Here is a 26,865-nt window from a genome sequence, read left to right as displayed (position 1 = left end):
AGGGAACCCAGCCCAGCGCTTCCCACCCGCCTAGGGAAATCGTTTGTCCTACTATCCAACCTAGACCTGCCCCACTGCAACTTGAGCCCATTGCTCCTTGTTCTGTCACCTGCCCCCACTGAGAACAGCCTCTCTCCAGCCTCTTTGGAACCCCCTGCAGGGAGTTGCAGGCTGCTCTCAAATCCCCCCTCACTCTGCTCTTCTGCAGACTAAACAGACCCAAGTTCCTCAGTCTCTCCTCGCAGGCCATGTGCTCCAGCCCCTCATCATTTGGGTCGCGCTGGCCCCTCTCCAATGCGTCCACGTCCTTTCTGTAGTGGGGGGCCCAGAACTGGACACAACACTCCAGATGCGGCCTCCCCAGTGCCGAATAGAGGGGAATGATCACTCTCTGGGTCTGCTGGCCATGCGCCTCCGAATGCCCCTTACTACTGCGCACCCCTGGGCAATTGTTCTCTGGCCAGAAAGGGGCCCGGCATGGCCCGTCTCAGGAGACCAGACTCCTGGAAAATCAGGAGTTTTTCAAGGGGCTGCGCCGAGGTTTTGGTCTCTCTCCGGCCGTGGCATTGCCCGCTGGCTCCTTGCGAGATGGCCCCGCGGGGGCGCTGCTCGCTGCCGGCTCCGGGGTCCAGCGCTAACCTGCTCCCCTTCGCGCCGGCCTGCGCAACGCCAGCTCCAGGGAGCAGCGCGAAGGGCGCCTGGTTCCGCTCCCCGGGGGCAGAAGAGGTTCCCAGGACCTGGGCCCCTTTCGGCCCAGCGGAGCGGGCCAGGCCGCCCAGCAGCGCTGGGGACGGGGACTCGCGTCCAGCCCGGGTATCTGCACTGAGCGGCCAAGCGAAGGCTCGTCCCCCGTCCCCAGGGCGCAGGGCGCGGGCCGAGGCTCCTCACAGCCCAGAGACCCCCCGCCGCGCTCTGCTCACCTGGGCTCATCCCGAAAGCAGCCCGCGGCCCCCTCGTGCCTTCCTCCGGGGGCGCCGCCGGCCGCGCTCCGTGCAGCCACCGCCTCCCTGCCGACGGGGCAGCGCCGGGCCCCAGGGCAGAGCGCCCCGGCTCTGGGTCTCCCGCAGCGCAGCGCGCGTCTCCAGGCGAACCCCCAGCCCCAAGGGGCGGCTCCCCGTGCGCAGGGAGGGGGCAAGAGCCTCCGTTTACGCCGGCCAGGGGCACGGCTCGGCCCCCAGCCTGGTCCGCGGACGCGAGGCCCCCAGGCGAGGGTCAAGCCGGGGGATGGACGCGGCCCGAGGCCCGGCCTGCCCCCGCCACGCCGCCTCTGAGCTGCGCCGAGCGCCCGCCCGGGACAAGTCTGCTCCTCGTTAGCCGTCCCGAGCGCGGCAGCCAGGGCTCGCCCTGCGACCACACACCGCACCGCTGAGTCGGCATGACTTCACCCGCCGGCGGGCCCCCCCGGGCCCGGCTCCCAGGCGCGCACCGCGCCGCTCGCCGACTCGCAGTCCCGCCGACGGGGCCGAGTGGCGGGCGGGCTCGCTGCCCAGAGAGCGCCCCCCGCCAGCGCCCGGGGATGTGTCCGCAGCTGGCTGCGCTGCCCGGACTCCCCAGCTGGGTAGGGGCCGCGACGGCGTGTTGGGGCGAGCTGCAGGGGCAATGGGGTAGGTGTGGGGGCACTTAGGGGGTACTGGGGCGAGCTGCAGGGGCAATGGGGTAGGTGTGGGGGCACTTAGGGGGTACTGGGGCGAGCTGCAGGGGCAATGGGGTAGGTGTGGGGGCACTTAGGGGGTACTGGGGCGAGCTGCAGGGGCATGTGGGGTAATGGGGTAGGTGTGGGGGCACTTAGGGGGTACTGGGGCGAGTTGCAGGGGCAGTCGGGGCAATGGGGTAGGTGTGGGGGCACTTAGGGGGTACTGGGGCGAGTTGCAGGGGCAGTCGGGGCAATGGGGTAGGTGTGGGGGCACTTAGGGGGTACTGGGGCGAGTTGCAGGGGCAGTCGGGGCAATGGGGTAGGTGTGGGGGCACTTAGGGGGTACTGGGGCGAGCTGCAGGGGCAATGGGGTAGGTGTGGGGGGGCACTTAGGGGGTACTGGGGTGAGCTGCAGGGGCAATGGGGTAGGTGTGGGGGGGGCACTTAGGGGGTACTGGGGCGAGCTGCAGGGGCAATGGTGTAGGTGTGGGGGGCACTTAGGGGGTACTGGGGCGAGCTGCAGGGGCAATGGTGTAGGTGTGGGGGGCACTTAGGGGGTACTGGGGCAAGCTGCAGGGGCAGTCGGGGCAATGGGGTAGGTGTGGGGGCACTTAGGGGGTACTGGGGCGAGTTGCAGGGGCAGTCGGGGCAATGGGGTAGGTGTGGGGGGCTCTTAGGGGGTACTGGGGCAAGCTGCAGGGGCATGTGGGGCAATGGGGGCAGCCACTGTAGTGATGCTCAGCAGGGAGCAGACCCAACAGTCTCTGCAGGGGCGGGTTCTTGGCATGGCCCCTGGCTGGATGGGCTCTGCCAGGAGTCTGCCATGGGGCAGCCTCAGCTGGAGCTGTGGCCGTGGGTCCTGGTGGGCCCTCTGATGCCAGGCAGATACCCTGTGCACCACAGCACGGAGCATCTGCCTTGCCACCTCTCTTCACCCCCAGTGCCTGTTAATCCCTGCTCCCCCCCCAACCCCCTCCAGTGGCTCCCTCACACCCTGCGCTCCAGGGCTGCCCTGGGGCCGAGGGGGGGGCAGAGCAAAGGCGTCTCTGGGGAGGGGGTGGCTGTGAGGGGGCTATTCCCTGTAAATGAGGTGGGGAGGGGAGCCTCGCCCCTTGTGCCCCAGCCAGGAACCTGCCGGCCCGCAGACCCTGCTGCTCTGCCCGCCTGGAGGGCTCATAGGCTGCTGTGAGGCAGGGTGGCCCAAGGGCGAGGGCCGTTGCAGCAGGCAACAACTTCTGCACAATTACCAGCGCGTCTCGTATTAACTCCCCCCACGTGCTGCAAGGTGCTGGTGTGCAGAGCCTGGCCACTGACGGCCGGTCTGGCCCACGGTGACCGTCCATCCCGGGGGGACCTTTCCCAAGTTTCCCAAGTGGTTGCGGGCTGCACCTTGGGCGGGGCTAGGAGACGTCGTGTGCTCCCCCGCCCACAGACCTGGGAGGGGCAGGGCATCCACGGGCCAGATCATCCCACTGGGTGGGCCGGATCCAGCCTGCCCGTGCCCTCTTGCCCATCCCTGGTCTAGTTGGCCCGTGGACAGGGGCAGATGACGATTTTGCGGAGCCCAGGGCAGCACAATTTCACGGGGCCCCCCTTTGACACGGCGCATGCGTGGGGCTTCTTGAAGTGCGGGGCCCGGGGCGGCCGCCCCACTCGCCCTGCCCGTGGGCACAACATAGGCCAGCAAACCTCAGCCACGTAGGCAAGAAAGGGCATTAACCCAGCCACGCCAGGGGAAGGATCCCAGTCAGGGTGGGAAGAGACACCCACTCTCGCTTGAAAAGCTCTGAGCCATCAAGAAGGCAAGTTCTTCCAACAGCCAAACACCTCCACTGTTAAAAATCTGCTGCGGCAGATCTACCTGCCAGGCAGGGAAAAGAAGGCTGGTTTACGCAGGCCAGTGCCCGCTTGCGCTGCAGAAAATTGTTCGGAATATATTTATCAGAAAATCTTCAAAATTCAAAGATGAAACGACTGCCCGGGTGCTCTGAAGCGGATTATTGTAAACACGGACACATTCTATTGGAAGCCTCTCGCATCCCAGCCAACTTGCTCAAAGAAATGCTCGCTTCTGGGAGACTGTAGAGTTCTAGGATTAAGCAGAGGGATGCTATTCGACAGGCGTTTCTGCTGGGGGGGGTGCCCCTCCGAACAGGCACCTGGTAGCATAGGAGGAGATTGGATAAAGAGGAAGCGGCAGAAAGAGGGTGGGCTAGCAAGCTCAAAATAATGCGTCTTACCAGGTGCAATCAGCAAACATCTCTGGGGAGCTTTTTCTTTTCATTTTTCCTCCTCTGCTGTGCTCTGTATTATCCCCCTATTATCACTTAAAAATCAGTGTCACCAACTCTTGTGATTTCATTGTAATTCTCACAAAATGTGGTCTCTTTGGTAAAGTCTCGGCTCCCAGAATGGGGGGGAATAGGTGAGACTCAGCCTGCATTATGGGGCAGAACCAGTTTCTAGCTTTGGTGGCTGTAGAGAACAACTTGAAAGCTTGGCAGGCGGGGTGACCTCAGGGCTCTGAACCCAAACTTGCAACCAAGCTGGCCTTCTGGGAGAGCGCCGTCCGCTATCTGCGCGGGCATGCCTCGAATTTGTGGGGCGTGCCGATTCCATTGGAGCAGCTCTTGAATGGGATGCAGAGGGAGTGCTCGGCTCTTTCAGTGTTGGGCACAATCAGCACCCACCTCTCTCCATGTGCATGGGGGCGGCAGGGGAAGGCAAACTCCAGACCCGCCCCTTCTGCCTGAGGCCCCACCCTTGGAGCCAAGCCCTGGCCACCCCCAGCCTGATCGGAAGGTGCTGCGGCCCCAGCCCTACCTGGGAGCTGGGCATGGCGGCAGTTTGGGGGGGGGCTGCACCTTCCCTTGCCATGTCCACGTGCCCCAGCTTTAAGGGCATGAGACTTTTGTAATACTGACAGAAAAAAAAAAAACCAGGCTGATGAAAACGAGCAGAATCTGGCAACCCTGTATGTGGACAACAGGAAGCAAACTGTCTCGTGGGCCCCACAGAGAACCCCGATGGGCCACGGGGTGCCCACCCCAATACAGAGCACAGGAGACAGAGTCAAACACAACATGACATTCGTCTGGATTGCGAAAACAAGCCGCGTACCCACATGGCCTGAGCACCCAAGCGCCGAACACTTGCAATTCAATTCCTTGTAGCAGGAAAGCGGAGGCCCCAGCTTCTTGGAAAACCTGGCTCGACCTACGTGTGAATGTCAATCACCCTGGAAAAATGCGTATTTCAGACGGAGCGCTGGTGAGAGGCCGCGGGCGCGAAACGACGGGCCAGGCAGCCCACCGATTGGACGAGGTTGGACGCCTCGGGCCGATGATCCGTGCCTCATGGCACAACTCCGGCCTTAGAGAACCGGAGCTCTGGCCACTGGTTCTTGTGGCTTGGCACGCTCGTGTTATTTTCCATAGATACTCAGTAGTTTGAGGCTGATAGCTACACAAGAGCAGTGCTGGGGCTCGTGCCTGCAGGGGGACCAGTGGGGGGGGGAGCTAAGGCAGCTCCCTGCCTGTCCTGCCCTGCAGACTGTGCTGCCCCCCAGAAGCGGCTGGCAGAAAGCCCGGCTCCTAAGTGTGGGGGGGATGCACACAGGGCTCCATGCACTGCCCCAGGCACTAGCTCTGCACTCTTACGGGCTGGGACCCTGCTGCTGGCTGCATGCCTGTGGGGCCAGGAGAGGCAGGAAGCTGCCTTAGCCCCCCACTGCACCACTGACTGGGAGCTGCTCCAGGGAAGCCCCTCCTGTCCCAGCCCTGACCCCCCAAAGCTGGAGCCCCCTCCTACACCCCAAATCCCCCATCCTCAGCCCCACCCCGGAGCCCCCACTCCAGTCACAGTCTGTTGGGTCCCGGCCTCAACGATTTTCATCAAGTGGCTCATGAGAAAAGCATTTTGAGTGGCCGGGGGAAGGGGCAGCTGCTTCCTCCCTCCTGCCGCAGTCTGGACGCAGCTCCAGGAGGAGCCGGGCGCTAAAAAGGCCGTGATTCGGGGGGGGGGGGGAGCTCAGTTCATAGCGCAGGCAGATCTGAGGGCTCGTCGCCGGCCAGAGGCACAGCCATGGCACGCGGGGAGGGCAGGAGGAATGAAACCGGAGCCAGGTCAAGCTCTGCGAGGCGCTTGGAGAGCCCGGAGATGCAGGGTGCTATGGAAAAGGAAATCACAGGGCAGTAAATTACGGTGTCGCGAGCCAACGGGTTTGACGTCCCTGCTGGAAACTTTCGCAGGCTGCGTTTGGCAGCTTAGGGCCTAGGACCAAGCCCCAGGTTCAGCATCTGGCAGTTGGGACTAGCTATTAGTAAACCCCGACCGCTTGCGGGCTCTCGTCTCGGGGCACGTCTGTTCCCTCCACGCCGCATTGTCCGGGAAGGTTATTCCAGTGCAGCGTGGCCCGGCCCAGCGTCAGACAGCCACTCCCGCTGGCCAGGAAACGCAGGTTCCACGCGCGGTGCCACGCTGATCTTCTGAGCGTGGGCATCACCCCCACGGCCCGCGACCACCGCCCCGAGTCTCTAAATCAGCGGTGGGCGACCGAGGTGCATGGGCCTGCCCGGCTGGTCCATCTCGGCAGGCAGCAGGATTGTCGTATGTGGGCAGCAGGAAACAGGGGTGGCAGGACACATCCAGTGTCTTCCCAAAGCTGTGGAATCCAGCCTGGCCTGTCTCCACCCCAGGGCCTGGATATTGTCCCTGCTGAGCGGGTCTTCTTCCACCTCCTTCCCCGGGCTCCCAGGCGGGTCTGCGTTCCCTAACGTGCTGCCGGGACGCTCCTGCCAGCGGAGCTGCGTCTGGACGCCAGCCTGGGAGAGCCAGTGCCCTGCCTACCAGCCTGCGCTGCTCCTGCAAGGAGGGGACGCACTAGGCGCTGAGTTGTTTCTTGTTCCCAGTGCAAGCTGCACAACACTGCGCAGGGCCGGCCCCAGTCCCTGGGAGGCACTGCCTACCCATGCAAGCCTGGCGAGCTGCTACTAACTTCCACCCGCAGCAGCTCCCTTGCAGCTCGAGGGATGGCCCCAGCAGCCACAGAGTGGGCCAGGCTTGTCACAGAGTCCTCCTGGGACCAGAGACGAGGGGAAGCCGCTGCGGGTGGAACACAGATCGTTGTGCTTAGCCAGCACACTCGCCCGCCAGCTACCCGGCCCCCGGCCCGCCCCTGCTCCGCCAGCCTGCAGGGGATGGAGACCACAACATGGGCACGGAGCCAGGAGGGGATCCTCAGGCCCGAAGCTGTGCTGCTCATGCCCAACTCCCTGACGGAGGCAGCGGGGGCTAGTGGTTAGAACCAGGGCCGCTGGATATGCCTGAGGTCCGGCTTCCCTCGCCAGTGCCAGACGGCTAGCTGAGAACGTGTGAAGGCGTCTGAGTAATCCTGCCTCCCCCACCACCCCAGCCCGTGCCCCACAATCAAAGCTAGAGCAGCAAAATGCCCCCAGGGCAGGTGCTCGGCCCATTCTGAAAGGCCCACGCCCCCGTCGTGCTGCTGTCTCTTGGAGCGATGGGCTGGAGGGCCAGACGGTGACCCCTTGCGGGCGGGAGCCCGGTGCGACCCACGCGCCGTCCGCCTGAGTTTGCAGGGAGCCTGACACCAGCTGTGGGAGGCAGGAGCGGCCCCGTTTGCCTTGGGCAGTTCACTCCACTGCCCCACTGGGGAGGGTTCAGCCACCCCCGGAACTCGTGGAAGTGCGCACGGAAGGAGACGGTGCCGCAGCTGTGCGCCATCCTGCGGGCGTGGCCACCAGGCCCCGGCCCGAGCCACAGAACAGCCAGGCGGGGGGGAAGGGTGCGGAAGGGCTGGGTTTAGGAGCTGGCCAGGAGGCCTGAACGCCTGGCGCAAACCCGAGCCCGGACAGGCTCCCAAACTAGCCGTCGGAAAGCCTGGTGTGCCTGTCGAACTGAATCAGCCAGCGGCCGTGGCTAGGCCCGGCACTCGTACTCATCCTGCCGGGCTCTCCCGGCCCCATCAGAGGCTGCAGCTCCGGCCGCTCCGGGCTGCCATGGCTCTGCGACCGGCTGCCCCTCGCGAGAGGGGCGGGAAAGGGAAAGTGGGTGCGCTGCTCGGGCATCGCCGGCCGCTCCGCCGTGGGCCCCTGGTCTGGTGCGTGGCCAACCAGTGCCTTGGCAGGCGGGCCCGGCTCCGCCCCGGGGGGCGAGGCGGCGCTCTCCAGGGAGGCGATGCTTTGGGTCCACGCCCGCTGCAGGTCCACCGGCACGATTTTGGTGGTTTCTGAGGAGATGTAAACGGCGAGGTCATCCTGGGCCCCCTTCCAGGGCAGCTCCTTCTCCGCCGAGGTGGGCGAGGGGGGGATGATGCGTGGGCTCGGGCAGACGTCCAGGCTGCCTGCAGACACACAGGCAAAGGTGAGTGACACAAACTGCCACCCGGCATGGGCCAGAAGCGGCCCTCCCCTCAGAGCAGCGTTCTCCATAAGCCGCGCGCTTGGGCGGCACCCAGAGAGAGGCAAATGCCGCCCCGCTGATTAGCAGAGCACCCACTGCCGGCAGCATGTGCATCTCCTGGTGGTGCACATCATCACCTGCCTTGGTGCACAGAACAAAATTTATTCCACAGACGGATGGAAAATATTAGTGGGCACACTGCCTGGGAACCCCCAGCAGGTTGGCAAGGGCCCATACAGGGGCAGAGGCCGTGTGCTGAGCAAGAGGGGAAGCAGCAACGCAGCCCCCATAAGCAAAGGGCAGTGCTACCAGCAATGGGACGGAGCAGCAACGGGGGCTGCAGGAGGGCGCCACACACAGCACGTAGCACAAACGTTCTCAGGCTGGGGGACGGCTCCATGGGGGAGCAGGGAATGTATTGGAGAGGCTTTAGGGACAGAAAGTCTCCCCGTGCACATGACCGACAGCCAGAGACCTCAGGGCCGCGGAGGGCGTGGCGCATCTCCCTGCAGCTGCGTTTGCCTGGGCTCCTTGTGACGTGTGCACAGCGTGAGAGGCCGCCGTGGCCGCCTGTACGTTACTCCCCGTGCCTTGGCGTGGCAAGCGTGTTTCCTTGCACGCATCGGCCGCCATCGCCGCTTTGCTTGTGTGCGTATTGCAGTGGGTCGCTGGCTCTGGGCCAGGCAACGCTTCACTGGTTTTAACAGAGAGAGTCGCATGGGTAAATGTACTTGTGGGGGGAAAGGGAACGGGGGCGGGCAATGTTCCCTCTAACTGTTTCCCTCCGTGTGCGGAATAAACTGTTATGTGCACCGAGGCATGTGTGGATGTGCACCACCAGGAGAAACACATGGTGCCAGCTGGATGGCATAGGGCTCAGCTTACAGGGAACATAGGCAGGGGACAATCCACAGATTTTCTTCTTTGCTGACCACCTCTTATTAACCTGTGGAACTCCTTGCCAGAGGATGTTGCGAAGACCAGGACTTTAACAGGGCACACAAAAGAGCTGGATAGATTCATGGAGAGAGGGTCCATCAGTGGCTGTTAGCCGGGCTGGGGGCCCTGGTCTCTGTGTGTCAGGGGCTGGGAATGGGCGACAGGAGGGATCACGTGACGATTCCCTGCTCTGTTCCCTCCCTCTGGGCACCTGGCAGCAGACAGGACGCTGGGCTGGATGGACCTTTGGTCTGGCCCGGCCTGGCCGCTCTGATGTTCTCAAGTGGCTCTCTGGCTCTCAGCCCCACGTCCACCCCAGTCTTTCAATGGGACCCTGTCTGCCGGGCCAGAGACCCGCCACGGGCTGGGAAGGCGGAGTGCCCTCTCCCCTCCTGGCACACGAGTGCAGGGAGAGCAGCCCCAGAGCTCTCCCGCTAGGACCAGGTTGCCCAGGCGGGTCTGCCCCGGGAACAGCCATGCTCTGGAAAGCCCGAGGCTGGCATCCATGCCCAGCCAGCATGGCGGCGTGCGGAGCACTCGGGTCCAGCCATAGCTCCCCCCCCAGGGCCCAGACTGGCCCCTGGCTGAGGCACAGTCTCTGTGCCTCGTGTCCGACCAGCACCTTGTGCGTCGGCCCTCCTGTGGTCCCAGGGCCAGCAGCTTGGGCTTGCCACGAGCCAGCCTCCCCCTGCTCCTGCCGGGCCCAGCCCCCCAGCGTTCCCTACCAGACGTCTTCTTGCCCTGCAGGATCTCGTGGGTGGCGCGAGCGATGAAGACGATCCCCTCGTCCTCCTCTTTCTCCGTCTCCGAGCTGTCGCTCTCCTCAGCCTCCGAGTCGAGCGTCACCAGCACGGCAGCTGCGGTGAGAGGAGGAGTCCCCGCATGGGCCATGCACCTGCACGCCACACCCGTTCCAGCAGCCTCCGGGGGCAGCCAGGACCAGCCCCACCCAGGGGGCAGCCAGACCCTCCCTCATGGCCCATCTCAGGTGCCCTGCGGCCTCTCCCAGCCTTCCCCCAGACCCTAAGCGCCTCCCCGCGAAGCTGTTGCCCTCTGAGGCCAGAGGGGCACAGTCGGGCACCTCCCAGCTGGGACTTGGGGGGCCTATGCCTCCGCCCTGCCTTAGGCGGGCTGGGACGCCCCCCTCCTGCTCCCGCCAGGCCTGCCGGCCACAGGAAATGCCCAGTGGGGTCCAGGCAGGCGTCCCAAGGCAGCTTCCAGTGCTGCCCCTGCTGACGAACCCCCCATGGAAGCAGCACACCCCCGGCTCCGGCCTGGCTGGCGCTGTGCCAGGCGGCTCGGGTGCACGCGGCACGGCCGGTGTTTCCCCCTCCTCTCCGGGGACGAGAGCCGGCCGGGGGCGCTTTCCGGCCTGCTCCTGGGAGCCCGCTGTGCAGAGAACCCGGGCACCGCGTTCCAGGGGCCAGTCCTCGGGGCACATCGAGCCACTGGCCTTACCCATCTGCTGCCAGGTCACGCCTCCGTCGGCCTTGCCGCTGGGCAGCTCCGGCTCCGCAGCGCTCCTCCTCTGCGGGGCAGAGAAAAGGCCGGGGGTCACATCCCCCTCGGGAGCCGGGCTGCCGCCCCCCTGCCCTGAGGTGCCGCCCCCAAACCGCCCACCTCGGCGCTACAGCCCTTGGGAGGGCGCCGGGCTCCAGACGCCGCAGCTGGTGCCAGGAGTTTCTCCCGGCCGGCTCGTGCCGGGCGCAGGCGGCTTCCCTTGGCCCCCCCACAACCGGCTCCTGGGACTCCCCGGGGCCAGTGACAACCGCCCCGACTCACTCTCCTCCGCCGGGCCGGGCCCTTGGCGGTGCAGGCGTTGCGCTTGGCGGACTTGAAGGTTTCCAGCCGCCTCTTCATGTTCTGCTGGAAGATCTCCTTGTCCTGCCGCCCTTGTGCGCGTGGGGGGATGAAGTGGCGGCTGTAGCTGGCCTTGGACTAGCCGGGGAGGAGGCAGACACACAGATGGAGTCTCTGGAGCAGGGGAGCAGGTCTCAGGGAGCCTCTCGGGCGTCGCACGGGGCCGGCCCCGATCCCTCGCTGGGGCCCAGGCGGATGCGGAGGACGCAGGGTCTTTACGGTTGGGCGATCCCCCGCGCCGGCGAGACCCGCCCTCGCCCATCTGACACCGCGCCATCCCACGGCGCCATGAGCACTGGGGTGCAGCCCTCCCCCGGCAGAGCAAACTGCCCGCGCCCCGGCGTGCCCAGCGTTCTGCTCCCCACAACCCCGGGAAAGGGCCCGGCCCCGACATGCAGCCAGCCCGGCCAGCGGCCAGCGCCCGGCCCTGTTAGCCACGGCGGGGCCGGGACGCTCACCCTCCGGCGCGGCGTGTAGAGGCTCCCACGTAAGACGTGGTGCATCACGGCGTCTTCCTTGTCCCTCCTGCCCCGCACTGTGTCGATGACCTGCAGATCCAGACACGCACCGCTGCCGCTCTCCCGCCTGTGGGCGGATACGGGCAGCGCTCAGCGCCACCCGCTGGGGCTGGCGGGCCAGAGCCCCACAGCCCCGGGGCCGGAGCCGGCTCAGCACCCGGCCTGTGTCAGCCAGGGAAGCCCCGGCACAGCCCCGCCGAGCTCCCGGCTCCCGGCACGGGTGAGCAACGCTGCCCTCGGCTCTCCAGCGCGGGTACCCGGCTCGGGGCCACCAACTGCCCCGTCTTCCTGCACCTCCCTTCTCTGCTGCACCCAGCCGCCCCGGCCCTGGTCCCCCGGCCGCAGGGCAAGGAGCAGCTCCCCCCCCCCCAGTGCCACCCCTCCTCTCCCCTCCGGCTCAGACGGGCGTGTGGGGACAGAGCCTTGTCAGAGCCCAGCCCCGGCTTCTCCCTGGGCTGCTCCCCTTCCCGCCCCCCTCGCCCCATCCCCAGGCCCTCTCCCACCCGCCTGCGCGGCCCCTCCCCCGCATCTCATCCCCTTTGCCAGGGAAGCAGCCCTCCCTACGGCAGGCGAGGGGCCTGGACACAGAGTGGGGCTGTGCCGGGAAGGCCCTGTTGGGAGAACGGGGGAGGGGGTGGTCCCAGGAAAGGGGCCAGGACGTAGCCACCCTCGGTGTGTGTGGATGCACTGTCTACACACAGGCCCAACGCTTTGTGAGCTGAGACACCCTTCTGACCCCATCTCCTGCCCCGGCAAAGCCCCACGCCACCAGGCAGCGTTCCCGCCGACGCCAGCCTGGGCTCCTGGGCCTGGCCCCCAGCACACCCCTCCCTGCCAATGCAGGGCAGCCGCCAGGCCACGGGCCATCAGGACAGGGCGGGCTCAGCTGGGGATGGCAGCTGGACGCAGGCGGGGTGGGGCACTAGCTGGTGATGCAGCACAGCCGCTGGGGTGTTTGAGGCCCAGCGGAGACGTTGGAGCAGCAGGCGGGGGCCAGGAGTAAGGGTCTGTCTACTCTACCGCCCTACTTCGAACTAGGGTGGTTAATGTAGGCAACCGGAGTTGCAAATGAAGCCCGGGATTTGAATTTCCCGGGCTTCATTTGCATCTTGCCGGGCGCCGCCGTTTTTAAATCCCCGTTAGTGCGGACTCGGTGCCCGCGGCTACACGCGGCTCGAACTAGGTAGTTCGGATTCGGCTCTCTAACCCCTCGTTCCACGAGGAGTCTAGTCCGAACTACCTACTTCGTGCCGCATGTAGCTGCGGGCACGGAGTCCGAACTAGCGGACATTTAAAAATGGCGGCGCCCGGCAACATGCAAATGAAGCCCAGGAAATGCAAATCCCGGGCTTCGTTTGCAACTCCGGTTGCCTACATTAACCACCCTAGTTCGAAGTAGGGCGGTAGTGTAGACAGACCCTAAGTGAGGGAGCGGAGCCAACGGCAAGTCAGCCCCAGCGGCGGCGGCGGCGAGCCTGGGCCCAGCCATGTCAGCCACGGCTTCCCGAACGCCTGGGGAGGGCGGGCGGCCCGGGGCTCCCTGGACACATCCCGGGGCGCAGGCACTCACAGGAGGTTGGTGACGGAAGACTCCGACATGGAGGTCCTGCTGGGCATGGAGGGCAGCGTGAGCCTCGAGGCGGAGAGCACGTGGCCGCCCTAAACCAGAGCAGCGTCAAAGCCCTCGGCCGCGGTCAGGCAGCCCCGCCCCCCAGCCGGGATGGGAGGAGCCAGGCCTCTGCCAGCGCCCTGCATCCCTCGGCTGGGCTGGACGCTCCCGACCTGCCCCTCTGTCAGTCTGGGCAGAGTTAAGGGTACCTGCGAGGTGCCTCCAAGCTATTTGGCCGTTTGTTTTTTTACCACAGATGGACCACGCAGGGCTGCTGAGCTCAGAGGGGGCAGCACATCGGGGCTTGGCTGGGGGGGCAGCACTAGGGGCTCCCCGGGGGTCCCACAGCAGCAGGGCCAGGTCACGCCGACCCCCGCGGCGCTGCCGTCTGCCTGCCGCCGGGCTGGGGGTTGCCCCGGTACCTGATCCACAAAGCTGATGGCGTCCCGGATGTTCAGCTTGTAGTACACGTCCCAGATTTCGTCTCTGAGCCGATAGGCCGACTTGCGCATCAGCAGCTGGCTCAGGTACTTCTTGTCAAACTGCTCCCACCTGGCACGAGAGGCCCCCCCTCAGGAAACGGGCTCAATTGTGCCATGGCTGCCGAGTCCTCCTGCCCCCGGGTGCCTGGGGGCTCGTGGCCAGGTGGGCTGCCTCTCCCATAGAGCCTTGCGGTCCCGCCCCACGGCCCAGCTGCCACGTGCTCGGCGAAGAGCATGGCAGAGGCCCAAAGCCGGCCCCTCCCACGCAGATTCAGGGCAGGGGGACGTGTGGGCAGGGGGAGGAGGGGTTGGGGTGGGGGTGACGAGGAAGCTGGGGTGGGGGTGGGGGTAGACGTGAGGGAGGCTGGGGCAGGGGCTGGGGTGGGAGGGGAGAAGAGCGAGGGGCCCCTGTGGGGCGCTGGGGTCCCCACGCGCTGGCATGTCCGCTCCACGCACAGGCCGAGGGAAACCGCAGGCCCAGGCGCAATGGGGGAGGCAGACTCCTGCCAGGCGGGGCAGGGACCAGGAGAGGGTGAGGGGCACTCACTTGTCTCGCCAGTACCGGTAACCGTGGTGACCGACCACGTCCTCCACAGCTGCCACAATGTGGTCGAAGGCCTTGGGGAGGAAGAGAAACGCCAGTGAGTGGGGGGGGGGGGCCTGCTGGAAACGGCCCCGGGTGTCGAGAGCAGGGCCCATGCCTGGCAGGGCCGGGAGAGGCCGCCCGCCCTGCTACCCACGTGCTCGTGCAGCTCCTCATTCAGCGTGGGCTTGTGGTTGTCCCGCCGCTTCACCTTCAGCCACTTCACCAGCGGTTTGATGGTCAGGCCCTGAAACGCCAGAGCAGGGCTGTCAGAGGGGCTGCCGTAAGACGTTCTCTATCCAGCCCCGCCCGGCACCCTGCAGGGCACACCCGGCACGCCCCGGCAGAGAGCGGCACGTGGCAGGCACACCCAGCGTGGCCGGGTAGAGTGGGGCACACCCGGCACAGCCAGGCAGAGAGGGTCCCGTGGCAGGCACGCCCAGCGTGGCCGGGTAATGAGGGACACACCAGGCACAGGCAGGCAGAGAGGGGCCTGTGGCAGGCACACCCAGCGTGGCTGGGTTGAGTGGGGCACACCCGGCACGCCCCGGCAGAGAGTGGCATGTGGCAGGGCTCACCCAGCGTGGCCGGGTAATGTGGGGCACCCCGCAGGGCACACCCGGCACAGACAGGCAGAGAGGGGCCCGTGGCAGACACACCCAGCGTGGCTGGATAATGTAGGACACACCCGGCACAGGCAGGCAGAGAGGGGCCCGTGGCAGGGCACACCCAGCGTGGCCAGGTAGAGTGGGTCACACCCAGCACAGGCAGGCAGAGAGGGGCCCATGGCAGGCACACCCAGCGTGGCTGGGTAATGTGGGACACACCAGGCACAGGCAGGCAGAGAGGGGCCCGTGGCAGGCACGCCCAGCGTGGCCGGGTAGAGTGGGGCACACCCGGCACAGCCAGGCAGAGAGGGGCCCGTGGCAGGCACACCCAGCGTGGCTGGGTAATGTGGGACACATCTGGCACAGGCAGGCAGAGAGCGGCACGTGGCAGGCACGCCCAGCGTGGCCGGGTAGAGTGGGGCACACCCGGCACAGGCAGGCAGAGAGGGGCCCGTGGCACGCACACCCAGCGTGGTCGGGTAATGTGGGACACACCCGGCACAGGCAGGCAGAGAGGGGCCCATGGCAGGAACGCCCAGCGTGGCCGGGTAATGTGGGACACACCCGGCACAGGCAGGCAGAGAGGGGCCCGTGGCAGGGCACACCCAGCGTGGCCGGGTAGAGTGGGTCACACCCAGCACAGGCAGGCAGAGAGGGGCCCATGGCAGGCACGCCCAGCGTGGCCGGGTAATGTGGCACACACCCGGGACAGGCAGGCAGAGAGGGGCCCGTGGCAGGCACGCCCAGCGTGGCCGGGTAGAGTGGGGCACACCCGGCACAGCCAGGCAGAGAGGGGCCCGTGGCAGGCACGCCCAGCGTGGCCGGGTAGAGTGGGGCACACCCGGCACAGCCAGGCAGAGAGGGGCCCGTGGCAGGCACGCCCAGCGTGGCCGGGTAGAGTGGGGCACACCCGGCACAGGCAGGCAGAGAGGGGCCCATGGCAGGCACACCCAGCGTGGCCGGGTAGAGTGGGGCACACCCGGCACAGCCAGGCAGAGAGGGGCCCGTGGCAGGCACACCCAGCGTGGCCGGGTAGAGTGGGACACACCCGGCACAGGCAGGCAGTTTGGGGCCCGTGGCAAGCACGCCCAGCGTGGCTGGGTAGAGTGGGGCACACCCGGCACAGGCAGGCAGAGAGGGGCCCGTGGCAGGCACGCCCAGCGTGGCCGGGTAGAGTGGGGCACACCCAGCACGGCCAGGCAGAGAGGGGCCCATGGCAGGCACGCCCAGCGTGGCCGGGTAATGTGGCACACACCCGGGACAGGCAGGCAGAGAGGGGCCCGTGGCAGGCACGCCCAGCGTGGCCGGGTAGAGTGGGGCACACCCGGCACAGCCAGGCAGAGAGGGGCCCGTGGCAGGCACACCCAGCGTGGCCGGGTAGAGTGGGGCACACCCGGCACAGCCAGGCAGAGAGGGGCCCGTGGCAGGCACGCCCAGCGTGGCCGGGTAGAGTGGGGCACACCCGGCACAGCCAGGCAGAGAGGGGCCCGTGGCAGGCACGCCCAGCGTGGCCGGGTAGAGTGGGGCACACCCGGCACGGCCAGGCAGAGAGGGGCCCGTGGCAGGCACGCCCAGCGTGGCCGGGTAGAGTGGGGCACACCCGGCACAGCCAGGCAGAGAGGGGCCCGTGGCAGGCACACCCAGCGTGGCCGGGTAGAGTGGGACACACCCGGCACAGGCAGGCAGTTTGGGGCCCGTGGCAAGCACGCCCAGCGTGGCTGGGTAGAGTGGGGCACACCCGGCACAGGCAGGCAGAGAGGGGCCCGTGGCAGGCACGCCCAGCGTGGCCGGGTAGAGTGGGGCACACCCGGCACGGCCAGGCAGAGAGAGGCCCGTGGCAGGCACGCCCAGCGTGGCCGGATAGAGTGGGGCACACCTGGCACAGCCAGGCAGAGAGAGGCCCGTGGCAGGCACGCCCAGCGTGGCCGGGTAGAGTGGGGCACACCCGGCACGGCCAGGCAGAGAGGGGCCCGTGGCAGGCACGCCCAGCGTGGCCGGGTAGAGTGGGGCACACCCGGCACGGCCAGGCAGAGAGGGGCCCGTGGCAGGCACGCCCAGCGTGGCCGGGTAGAGTGGGGCACACCCGGCACAGCCAGGCAGAGAGGGGCCCATGGCAGGAACGCCCAGCGTGGCCGGGTAGAGTGGGGCACACCCGGCACGGCCAGGCAGAGAGAGGCCCGTGGCAGGCACGCCCAGCGTGGCCGGATAGAGTGGGGCACACCTGGCACAGCCAGGCAGAGAGGGGCCCGTGGCAGGCACGCCCAGCGTGGCCGGGTAGAGTGGGGCACACCCGGCACTGCCAGGCAGAGAGGGGCCCGTGGCAGGCACGCCCCAGCCCTGTTTTGTCAACTCTTTAGCAAGGCTGCAGTGCCACCTAGTGGCCTCACTTGAGTCTCGCTGTGGGGCGGAGGGGCAGCCGGGCTGTAGCCTGCTCACAATTATCCCGACCTCCATCAGCCTTTGTGCGGCGCCCCCGGGTTGCAGGCTGACACCCTAGGCCCCGGCCCAGCGCTGAGCAGCTTCCCCCTGCAGCCGGAGAACCAGGGCCCGTCCCTGGCACAGGACCCTGCGCTGCACCTGCCTGGGGCAGGGGGCCAGAACCGGGGCAGGGACAGTGGATGGGGCTGGAGCCAGCAGGGGGGCCAGCCCCGTCTCCTCTCCCTGCGCAGGCTCCGGGCAGGGGCAGGGAGGGGCTCGGCCCGGCCTCCCCCTTGCCCAGTCTCTGCCCACGGCCCCAGGACACCCCTGGCCAGGGCAGGCTGGTCCCGCTGGTTGTTATTAACGATGCTGCCGCCAGCCCAGCTCCTGGGGGTGATTCTGTGGCGGGAGGAGGCCCTTGGTTTTGGAACACGCGGGTGCTGGCCCTGCAGCTGCTCCTCCGAGGCTGAGCCGGCGTAAGGGGCAGGATCAGAGGGATGGAGCAGCGCTGGGGGGCCGGCGGCAGCCCCCTTCACTCGCCGAGCGCCCGTCGCTCCTGCTGCGCCCCAGCTCCGACGGGGGCGAGGGCGTGTGCCCGGCTTGCAGGCCGGGACGGGCGGGGCGAGCCGGCTGGTGGCAGGCTGGTGAAGCCGCCTCCCCGCCCAGAGAATTGCTAGGGGCCGTGCGGTGCCCAAGAGCGGCCCAGCCCACCCGCCCCATGGGACCCTCCAACCTCCCCGTGCTCTGTCTGCGACACCTGCCTCCTCCACCAGGCAGGAGCAGCCCTGCTCTCCGGGGAGGGCCAGCCCCGAGGCCGGGCTGACCTGCACGAGGACGGTGAAGAACACCACCACGATGGTGGTAGCCACAAAGTAGTCCTTGGCGTGGACCTTCTCCCCGTCCAGCAGAACAGCCAGGGCGAAGGCGACGGCCCCCCGCAGGCCGCCGTAGGACATCACCACCTGGTCGATGCGGTCCAGCGGGCGCAGGCGGAAGCGGTTGAGCGCCCAGGTCTGGAGGACCACACCTGGGGGGAGGAGGGGAGGGTGGGTGTGACGTAGTGCGGGTACCTTGCTGGTTGCTGGGCTTGGGCTGTGGGTGACGCCCACTGGCTGCTGCCTGTACCACGGCCCAGCCGAGTAGCTGATGGGACAGGGAGGTGACCTGTTCGACCGGTTACCGCCCGGGGAGAGGAACAAAGGAAGGCGGAACGCCGCCCCTGGCTGGGGGCAGGGCTGGAAGGGACGGTCTTTAGTTTCTGTCTGGGAATGGGAGAAGGGAATAGGGAGGGGGCTGGGATTGTAGGGCCAGTTCCTGTAACCGGATCCCATCGGTGCTGGGCTGTATCCTGGAGAAGCAATAAACTCCCTCTGTTCTACTGGCTGGGGGAGTCTGTCAGTGCCACTCCGGGGGTGCAGGAGGCGGGGGACCACGCCGCGCCGCCACAGCGGGTGAGGAGAAGGGGGCCCGGCGGGGCGGCGAGCGGCAGGACAGCACGGGGCGGCCAGACTGACCCACAGCCCGGAAGAGCAGGATGAAGAGCAGGGTGGCCAGCACCAGCGCCGTGTCCCACGCCCACTTGGAGGTGTCCACGGCCGAGATGCCCAGGAACATGAAGATGACGGTCTCCGAGCTGCTGGCCAGCGTCTTCATGGTGTACTTGACAGTGGTGCGGGACTTCTGGGAGATGTTGGCGTCCACGTATTTCTTGCAGCAGATCCCGCAGAAGGTGACCCTGCAGGGCAGCCAGAGCTGGGGATAGACACGGGCAGGGTGCGCGCCCAGGGCCCGGTTCGCTCTCCACAGTGGGCCCCCAATCCCAGGGGCACATGCCAAGGCGGGGGTGGGCGGGCCTGCACACTGAGCCCCTCACGGACGGCAGCAGCCCTGGGCAATACGGCTCTAGGCCCAGGGCAGCCCCGTGGGCTCAGGCGGTGAATTCCGGTGCAGGGCACGGTCTCCAGGCCAGCCCCGGCTGCGGGCGTTACCGCCGGGTGCTGCTCATCGAAACAGCAGGGGGCGGATCCGCCCAGGGACGCGGCTTTCCGAGGGCCCCGGCGTTCCGCAGATCCAGTCTGGGCCCCGGCCCTGGCATCCCTCCCCCGCAGCCTCTCCGCCGGGGCGGTGCCCGGTCTGCCTGGGCCGGGGCGGGCAGAACCGGGCGCTAAAGGAATGGGGCGGAGCTCCGGCCCATTTCTGCTCCTTCCCCAGAGGCCTGGGACCAGAGCGTCCCCAGCATGGGGGGGATGGGCGGGAATGGGGGGTCGCGGTGGCGGTGCCCCGGGCCCAGCCTCCCTCCCACCAGGGCAGGGCCCGAGGACTCACGCGAGGATGGAGGAGAGCGAGACCATCTCGGCGGCCAGGTAGGCCATGTAGGCCAGCAGGAAGACGAAGAGCGGCTCGATGATGCGCACGCGCTTGGTGAACCTGGTGATCAGCGCCAGCAGGAAGGCGAAGAGCAGCCCCACGGCGGCGCCCCCCAGGCTCACCACGAAGAAGGCAGCTGGGGGGCAGACGAGCAGGGTCCCGCTGAGCCTGGCTGGCTGCCCCCGTGGCTCTCGGCGGCCAGCGGCACAGGGAACTTCTCCCCTTTCTCCGGAGCCCCCTGCCCTGCCGCTGGAGAGGGCCCCGCTGAGCACGGCTCCGGCCCGGCTACACCAGTAACCCCCTTTCTGATGCAAGGCGCAACCGCAGGGACAGCAGAACCCCGTGGGCCGGGCGTGTCGAGGGAGCTGCCGCCACCAGGGCGCCCCACGGCCGCTCTCTCCAGCGGGGCAGGCCCAGGGAGGCAGGAGACACTCACCTACACCCTTCAGGTAGTCTGTGGCCTGGACGTGCGCAGGGCCTGTCACATTACCAAATTGGAGGGAAGCAGCCAGATCGCTGCTGCACCCCTAGGTGGGGGTGTTGGCCCCAGAAATCTGTATGAAAGGGAGCCATGTGGGGTATTGAATGGGAGCTTGTTGTTTTCTGATCCTGTGTACACTGTTTATGTGAATATATAATGTCTGTGTGTGTAGATCTGTAATCTGTGTGGAAGCTGAATATTTCTGTGAATGTGGTTAAGCATGGCTATGGACAGGCTGAGTAGCAAAGCCCTGTGGAACAATGACTCTCAATAGGCTATGGACACACCCAAAGAATGGGATTTGTCACCTGAGGGCAGCCAGCAGGAAACCTGACCAGGTGACTTGCTGCATACTGGAAGAGGCCAGGAAGGAGTATAAAGAGGCCATGTGGTCGATGCCATTTTGTTCTCAGCTCAGCACTTCATCCCAGAGGCAGCATTGCAGGGATTGAAGAGCCCGGAAGACCTGGGAACCCATCCTGATCGTAGGATGTGCAATAAGGACTTGTAACCAGCAGCTGCAACACCTCTGCTAGAGCCTGCATCGAGGACTGGGAGATTCGGTGCATGTAACGTACTGTACTTTAATAACCTCACTCTCAAGCTTTTCTTTCTTGTAATAATAAACCTTTAGATATAGATTCTAAAGGATTGGCCCAGCGTGATTTGTGGGTAAGGTCCAGAGGGTAAATTGACCAGGGATCTGTGGCTGGTTTCTTGGAACCGGACAGAACTTGTTCGGGGTAGGTGGGATTGGGTGCTAGGACCCCCCACCTGTGTATGAGGCCCGGGGCCATCTGGGGCACGGATATTGCTGGGGTGTCGGAGGGGTTTTGCTCAGGAGGCTTCAGGCAGGCTGCTGAAGCGCTCTGTGAGACTGGTTTGTGGCCTGTGTGGAGAGGTCGCCAGTCGGGGGCTGTAAGGAACCCCGGATTTGAGCAATTCGCCCTGAGCGGACGCCCTAAGCTGTGCCCAGACACGGCCCGGCCCGTCACAGTGGCGTAGTCGGCAGGATCCACAGATCTTGGTCAATTGAGCTTTGGGATCAGGACCCCACGCTGTCTAAATTTGATTTTTGGTGTTGAGAGTTTGGTTGATTAAAGAGCCACTGCGATGATCCCGGAATTATATGAGAGTCTGAGCAAAAATGCTCTGAAGGATTTGTGCTTGGGGAGAGGCATTGCCTTTAGGAAAAGGGCCTCCAAACTAGATCTGGTAGTGTTGTTACTAACCAGAGATGTGGATGAAAGGGATCAGAAGCAAGCCAAGGAAGCTGCTGAAAGAAGGCAGAAGGCAGATGAAGAAATTGCTAAGAGACAGAAGGAGCTGGATCGGGAACTTGAGATGAGAAAAGCAGAACTTGAGGAGAAAAAGGCAGAATATGTTGAGAGACAGCGGAGGGAAGAGGTAGAGCATGCAAAGAAGATGGCCCTAGCCAGGGAGGAAAATGCTAGACTTGACCTCCAGCTTAAGAGACTAAAAGAACAAGAGAGACTGTATCCTCCTGAAGGTTCAATGTATAACTCTGTGGGTATGGGGTATGCTTATGATATGGCAGACGTATTTTACCCAGCTGATGTGATGACCCAACCCCAAAGCATGTGTAAATGCAAACCTTTTGTGTTACCTGTAGCTAACAGGGAGGTTTGGGAAGGGGGTGCATGTGGGTATGAAAAGTTTCCTGGAGCTGGTCAGACTCCCTGTAACCAAGGGGAAAGTGTCTCTATATGTGAGCCTGTGGGTGAGGGCCCGTCTGATGCCTCAGAGGTGAGGCTGGAATCAGAACCAGGGCAGGAAGAGCCCAGAAGTCAGGGAAATGTTTCTCTGGGGCAGCCTGGAGTGGCTGGCCAGAGTGAAGTTTTAGTTGAGGTGTTGGTGGCTGGTGAGGTTTGTGGAATTGAACCTGCACAAGCTGAAATTGAGTCGTGTGAAGCACAGTGTGTGCAAGCTGGCAATTTGGCTGGTGGAAGTAGCAGTGGGGCAGTAAAGGAATCTGTCCCCGTGGCTAGCTGTATGCCTGAAATTAGCCAGGAGTGTGGGGACAAGGGAGAAACTGTCTCTGGTTGTCTGTCTGTGTGTGGGGAAGAGTTTCTTCCTTTGTCTGAGGAAGATGCTCCACAGCCTGTGAAGGCTGAGAGCAGTGTTGTTGTCCCAGAGTTGGGTCTGGATATGGCTAAGGCCCAGGAAGGGGGTGGCCCAAGGTTTGTGTCTGCTGGGGAGAGGGATGAGGTGACTCAGGTAGAGACAGTCAGTGTTTTACCAGAACCCCAGAGACCAGACAGTGGTGACCCTGATATTGTGCCTGATGCTGCTGTGTTGCTGGCAGAGGGGGGAGCTACTCTGTGGGAGCAGGGAGACCCCTTAGCCCAGGCACAAGGAGAGAATGAGGGTGTGTTAACTCTGGTGCCTAATGATGGTGCGGACGTTTACAGCCATCTAGAGAGCTGCACAGGGAGTGAAGATGCCGCTGACCCTGTCTCTTGTGGGTCTGTCTATGTGCCTGAGAGGGGATTATCTGTGAATCCACCTGAGGGGCCAGAGATAACTCAGGGAGTAAGGGAAGTGCAGGAGGAATTGGTTGGGGCTCAGCAGGGCAATGCTACTGCAGAGCCAGGGAAGGGTGAACTGCTGCTTAAGGAGGCTCATAGGGAGGAGAGTCCTGGCAGTGCTTGTAGCAAGCAGTTTGCAGTAACTGAGAGAGGTGACGATGCCTGGCTTGGAGAAGGCATTCAGGAGAAAGCTCTGCCTGTAAAAGGCAGCAGCTTGTTGTGTGAGGCACTTGTTGCAGTGCCTGAGGGACAGAACTTGTCTGTTGGCAGTGACTCCACTGACTTGGGTTTAGGGAAACCCAGGGTGGATGGTGGTGGAGAGGTCTCAGAGGGACCGAGGGTTGTCCCAGATGAGGCAGGAACATCCAGAGAACTGGGGCAGGCTGCTAACCCAGTAACTGTGGGTGACCAGCTTGCTGGGAAGTCAGTGTGTGTGGGACAGGATTGTTCCCAGGTGAATGAGGAGAGTGGGAAGTTAGTGTCTCAGATTCAGGAGAAGGGCTGGGTAGCTAAGTATGCAGAGCAGAACAGCTGTGTGGTCACTCTCCCTAGGATGCAGGAGATGGCAGTTATGCTCCCATCTCTGGACACGGTGGACACTCATACTCAATCAGGGAGGTTGATATCTGGTTCCATGTGGAAACAGAGGTTGGAGGTGGACAGAGGAGAGACTTGGGAGTCTACAGCTTACTGCTGTTACCCCACTGAGTGGGGGAAGGGGGAGAATTCCAGGGCCATTGTGAGCCAGGGAGTCACACCCAGCCAGCCCATTGTCTCGGTCAGGCCAGAGGTTTCAGGCCTGGAGCCCAGAGGACAAGGGGGAGGGGCAGGACTTGTTTTGGCCAAGAAGATTTGCAGTTTAAACCTGAAGGGCCAAAACTGCAATGGTGTGGAGCCAAAGAAGGGGCATGATGGGGAATGTCAATATACACCTGAGATAGGATTGTTCTTGTTACTGATGTTAATTCTTGTAACCAATGGATTATTGTTGCAGAGAATTGTAACGGTATACAGTGTGCATGAGCTTATGAAAATACCATGTAATCTGTCTGGAGATGTACCAAACGACAGACGGTATGTAAGGGGACATTGTGATGTTGCTATTTCGTGGTTAACACTTGTAACTGGTCTTGGAACTTCTTACAGGACAAAAAGGGTTCCAGCCAGAAGGTCCTGTGTGAGAAGAGAAACTGAGGCACACCACCATTTTGACGGGGGAGGCCTGTGATGCCCTCAGTGATGTTACTGGCATCACTTCCTGCATCAATTTTGCGTTGGGGGTGTCACATTACCAAATTGGAGGGAAGCAGCCAGATCGCTGCTGCACCCCTAGGTGGGGGTGTTGGCCCCAGAAATCTGTATGAAAGGGAGCCATGTGGGGTATTGAATGGGAGCTTGTTGTTTTCTGATCCTGTGTACACTGTTTATGTGAATATATAATGTCTGTGTGTGTAGATCTGTAATCTGTGTGGAAGCTGAATATTTCTGTGAATGTGGTTAAGCATGGCTATGGACAGGCTGAGTAGCAAAGCCCTGTGGAACAATGACTCTCAATAGGCTATGGACACACCCAAAGAATGGGATTTGTCACCTGAGGGCAGCCAGCAGGAAACCTGACCAGGTGACTTGCTGCATACTGGAAGAGGCCAGGAAGGAGTATAAAGAGGCCATGTGGTCGATGCCATTTTGTTCTCAGCTCAGCACTTCATCCCAGAGGCAGCATTGCAGGGATTGAAGAGCCCGGAAGACCTGTGAACCCATCCTGATCGCAGGATGTGCAATTAGAACTTTTAAACCAGCAGCTGCAACATCTCTGCTAGAGCCTGCATCGAGGACTGGGAGATTCGGTGCATGTAACGTACTGTGCTTTAATAACCTGACTCTCATGCTTTTCTTTCTTGTAATAATAAACCTTTAGATATAGATTCTAAAGGATTGGCCCAGCGTGATTTGTGGGTAAGGTCCAGAGGGTAAATTGACCAGGGATCTGTGGCTGGTTTCTTGGAACCGGACAGAACTTGTTCGGGGTAGGTGGGATTGGGTGCTAGGACCCCCCACCTGTGTATGAGGCCCGGGGCCATCTGGGGCACGGATATTGCTGGGGTGTCAGAGGGGTTTTGCTCGGGAGGCTTCAGGCAGGCTGCTGAAGCGCTCTGTGAGACTGGTTTGTGGCCTGTGTGGAGAGGTCGCCAGTCAGGGGGACTGTAAAGAGCCCCGGATTTGAGCAATTCGCCCTGAGCGGACGCCCTAAGCTGTGCCCAGACACGGCCTGGTCCGTCACAGGGCCCATCTCCACAAAGGAGTTGAACACTTTGTACAGCACCTGCGGGGCGAGGCAAGGGGGTCAGCACGGCGCTGGGCCCCATGGACACAGCCAGGCGGCTGCAGGCTGCGGTTCTCCCTTTGGGAAGGGCCCTTGGCCCTCTCGGGCGGGTGAGATGCAGGGAGGCTGCAGACGCCTGGTCCCCACCTGCCAAGAGGGAGGGCAGGTTTCCTGCCTCCAGCTGCTCTACACCTGCCTGGGGGGTTGCCCAGCTAGTCCTGTGCTGGGCTGTCCCGAGCACATGCCGAGAAGCAGCAGGGGGTCTGAGGTGCCCCAACACCTCTGGCTTCTCTCTTGATCCAGCTATGAAGCCACATTGCCTGGGTGCTGGCATGTTACCCCCCCCCCCCGCCGCACCCCACTCCTACTGTCTCCTGTCTCCAGGCTCTGTCCCCTCCTCAGCCAGGTCTACCCTGAGCTGGGGCAGGCCTATGAAGGACAGGAAGCCCCACAGATGAGGCCTCTGCCCCCAGACGGCAGGGACCACAGACAGCGGGAGGAGCGTGTTCCTGGAGGGAGGCCCTTCCAGCCCGGCGCGCCGCTCTACGATGAGCAGCGAAGCTTTGCCAGCTGCCAGTCGCAGCACTGACGTCTCCAGCCTCCCGCCACCCCCCCAACGTAGAACCCTGGGCCGTCCTCACCACAGTGACAGCGTCGTTCAGCAGGGACTCCCCAAACACGATGATGAACAGGGTCTCGTTGATGTGGACTTCCTCGAAGACCGCCAACACCGCCACGGGGTCCACGGCCGAGATGAGGCTGCCGAAGAGCAGGAAGTCCATCAGGCCAGCTTCCACACCCGCGTCTGTCGGCACAGAAACGCACAGCTCAGGGCCACAGGGCGGGCGCGGACCCAGCTCCCTCTCGGTGAGCCCAGCTGGATGCCGGGGAGCGAGAGAGGCGAAGGAGGGAGCCCCGTGCAGAGCTGGGGCACGTGCACACGCTAAGGAGGCTGCCGCCACGCCACGTGGCACACGTCCAGCCTGACCAGGCCTGAGAAGCCACCCGCCTCGAGTCTGCTCAGCGACAAGCGGGCAGGAAACGCCACACATCTGTCTCCGCACGTCACGGCAGCCAGGGCGCACAACGCCGGACCTGCGGCTCGGCCAGGGGGCTCAGCCGGGACTTGCCCCCGTTGCTAGAGAATTTCTCCAGCCTCCAGTTTGTGTCCTTGGTCTCTGCTCTGAAGAAGCGGGAGCCACGCAACTCGCCGGGATGAACTCTGCAGCGCTTGGGCACACGCTGGCACTGACGTAGGGTGACAAGTTCCGTTAATGGGCAGACGGCCCTGGCAAAGGGCCCAGAGGGTCAGCCACGGGGAGCTGTGCAGAGTCAAAGGGGTGACAGACAAGGCGAGCAGCCTGAACTGGCTGGGACAGGTTTGGGGCAGCTGAGGACGAGGCGCCGTGGGTCAGAAGAGGGCGCTGACAGGCAGACGGGAGGCGGCGAGGAGACGGATGAAGAGCTGGGAGCCGTGGGAGAAGAGCTGCTGGGAGGGAGCTAGAGGAATGGCCGGCCGCTGGGGAGGCGAGAGGGGAGAGCGAGGAGAAATTCTGCAGCAAGGTGAGCAAAGTGGCCGAGCGCGAGTGAACCGAGCGGCGCAAAGGAGCTGGCGGAGAGGGAATCTGCAACCGGAACGGCTGCTGCCAAGTTGTGAAGAGACAGCGGCAGCGGATTTAGCTCTGTTGGAAGTATCGCTGAACTATTGTACAGGGTAGTGTTGTGTGAGCGCGCACGTGCACACCCGCCAATCACAGACTCACAGAATCCTAGACGTGGAGGGGATCTCGCGAGGTCATCAAGTTCCATCCCCTGCCCTCGCGGCAGGACCCAACACCGTCTGACTATCCCTGACCAGTGTCTGTCTCACCTGCACTTAAATATCTCCAGGGATGGAGACTCCACAACCCCCTTAGGCAATTTATTCCAGTGTTTCACCACCCTGACAGGCAGGAAGTTTTTCCTAATGTCCAACCTAAACCTCCCTTGCTGCAGTTCAAGCCCATTGCTGCTTGTCCTGTCCTCAGAGGCCAAGGGGAACAATTTTTCTCCCTCCTCCTTGTGGAGGGGTGAAG

The 26,865-nt window shown here is 64.2% G+C and overlaps 1 protein-coding gene across 3 annotated transcripts in view; it reads right to left on the bottom strand.

Annotated features, from left to right (window-relative positions):
* Positions 1-4,502: 4,502 nt before the first annotated feature.
* Positions 4,503-26,865, bottom strand: part of SLC9A5 (solute carrier family 9 member A5) — a 35,521-nt gene continuing 13,158 nt past the window's right edge. Inside the window, exons 3-17 of one of the 3 annotated variants that reach the window (XM_075940569.1) lie at positions 25,432-25,595; positions 24,754-24,790; positions 19,874-19,915; positions 19,396-19,573; positions 18,585-18,805; positions 17,895-18,097; positions 14,202-14,291; positions 14,009-14,079; positions 13,402-13,531; positions 12,941-13,029; positions 11,311-11,437; positions 10,775-10,930; positions 10,451-10,520; positions 9,718-9,849; positions 4,510-7,994 (exon numbers count right to left, since the gene is read on the bottom strand). In XM_075940569.1, the coding sequence (XP_075796684.1) occupies positions 7,516-7,994; positions 9,718-9,849; positions 10,451-10,520; positions 10,775-10,930; positions 11,311-11,437; positions 12,941-13,029; positions 13,402-13,531; positions 14,009-14,079; positions 14,202-14,291; positions 17,895-18,097; positions 18,585-18,805; positions 19,396-19,573; positions 19,874-19,915; positions 24,754-24,790; positions 25,432-25,595 (2,189 nt within the window). In that variant the 3' untranslated portion in view covers positions 4,510-7,515. Of the gene's footprint in view, positions 7,995-9,717; positions 9,850-10,450; positions 10,521-10,774; positions 10,967-11,310; positions 11,438-12,940; positions 13,030-13,401; positions 13,532-14,008; positions 14,080-14,201; positions 14,292-17,894; positions 18,098-18,584; positions 18,806-19,395; positions 19,574-19,873; positions 19,916-24,753; positions 24,791-25,431; positions 25,596-26,865 lie in introns of those variants that run through there. The other 2 variants (XM_075940571.1, XM_075940570.1) reach the window with 2 other exon arrangements.

The sequence above is a fragment of the Pelodiscus sinensis genome, chromosome 12 (assembly GCF_049634645.1).
Source record: "Pelodiscus sinensis isolate JC-2024 chromosome 12, ASM4963464v1, whole genome shotgun sequence".
Taxonomy (NCBI): domain Eukaryota; kingdom Metazoa; phylum Chordata; order Testudines; family Trionychidae; genus Pelodiscus; species Pelodiscus sinensis.
The sequence above is the reverse complement of the archived record's forward strand: the minus strand, read 5'-3'. Positions and strand labels throughout refer to the sequence as shown.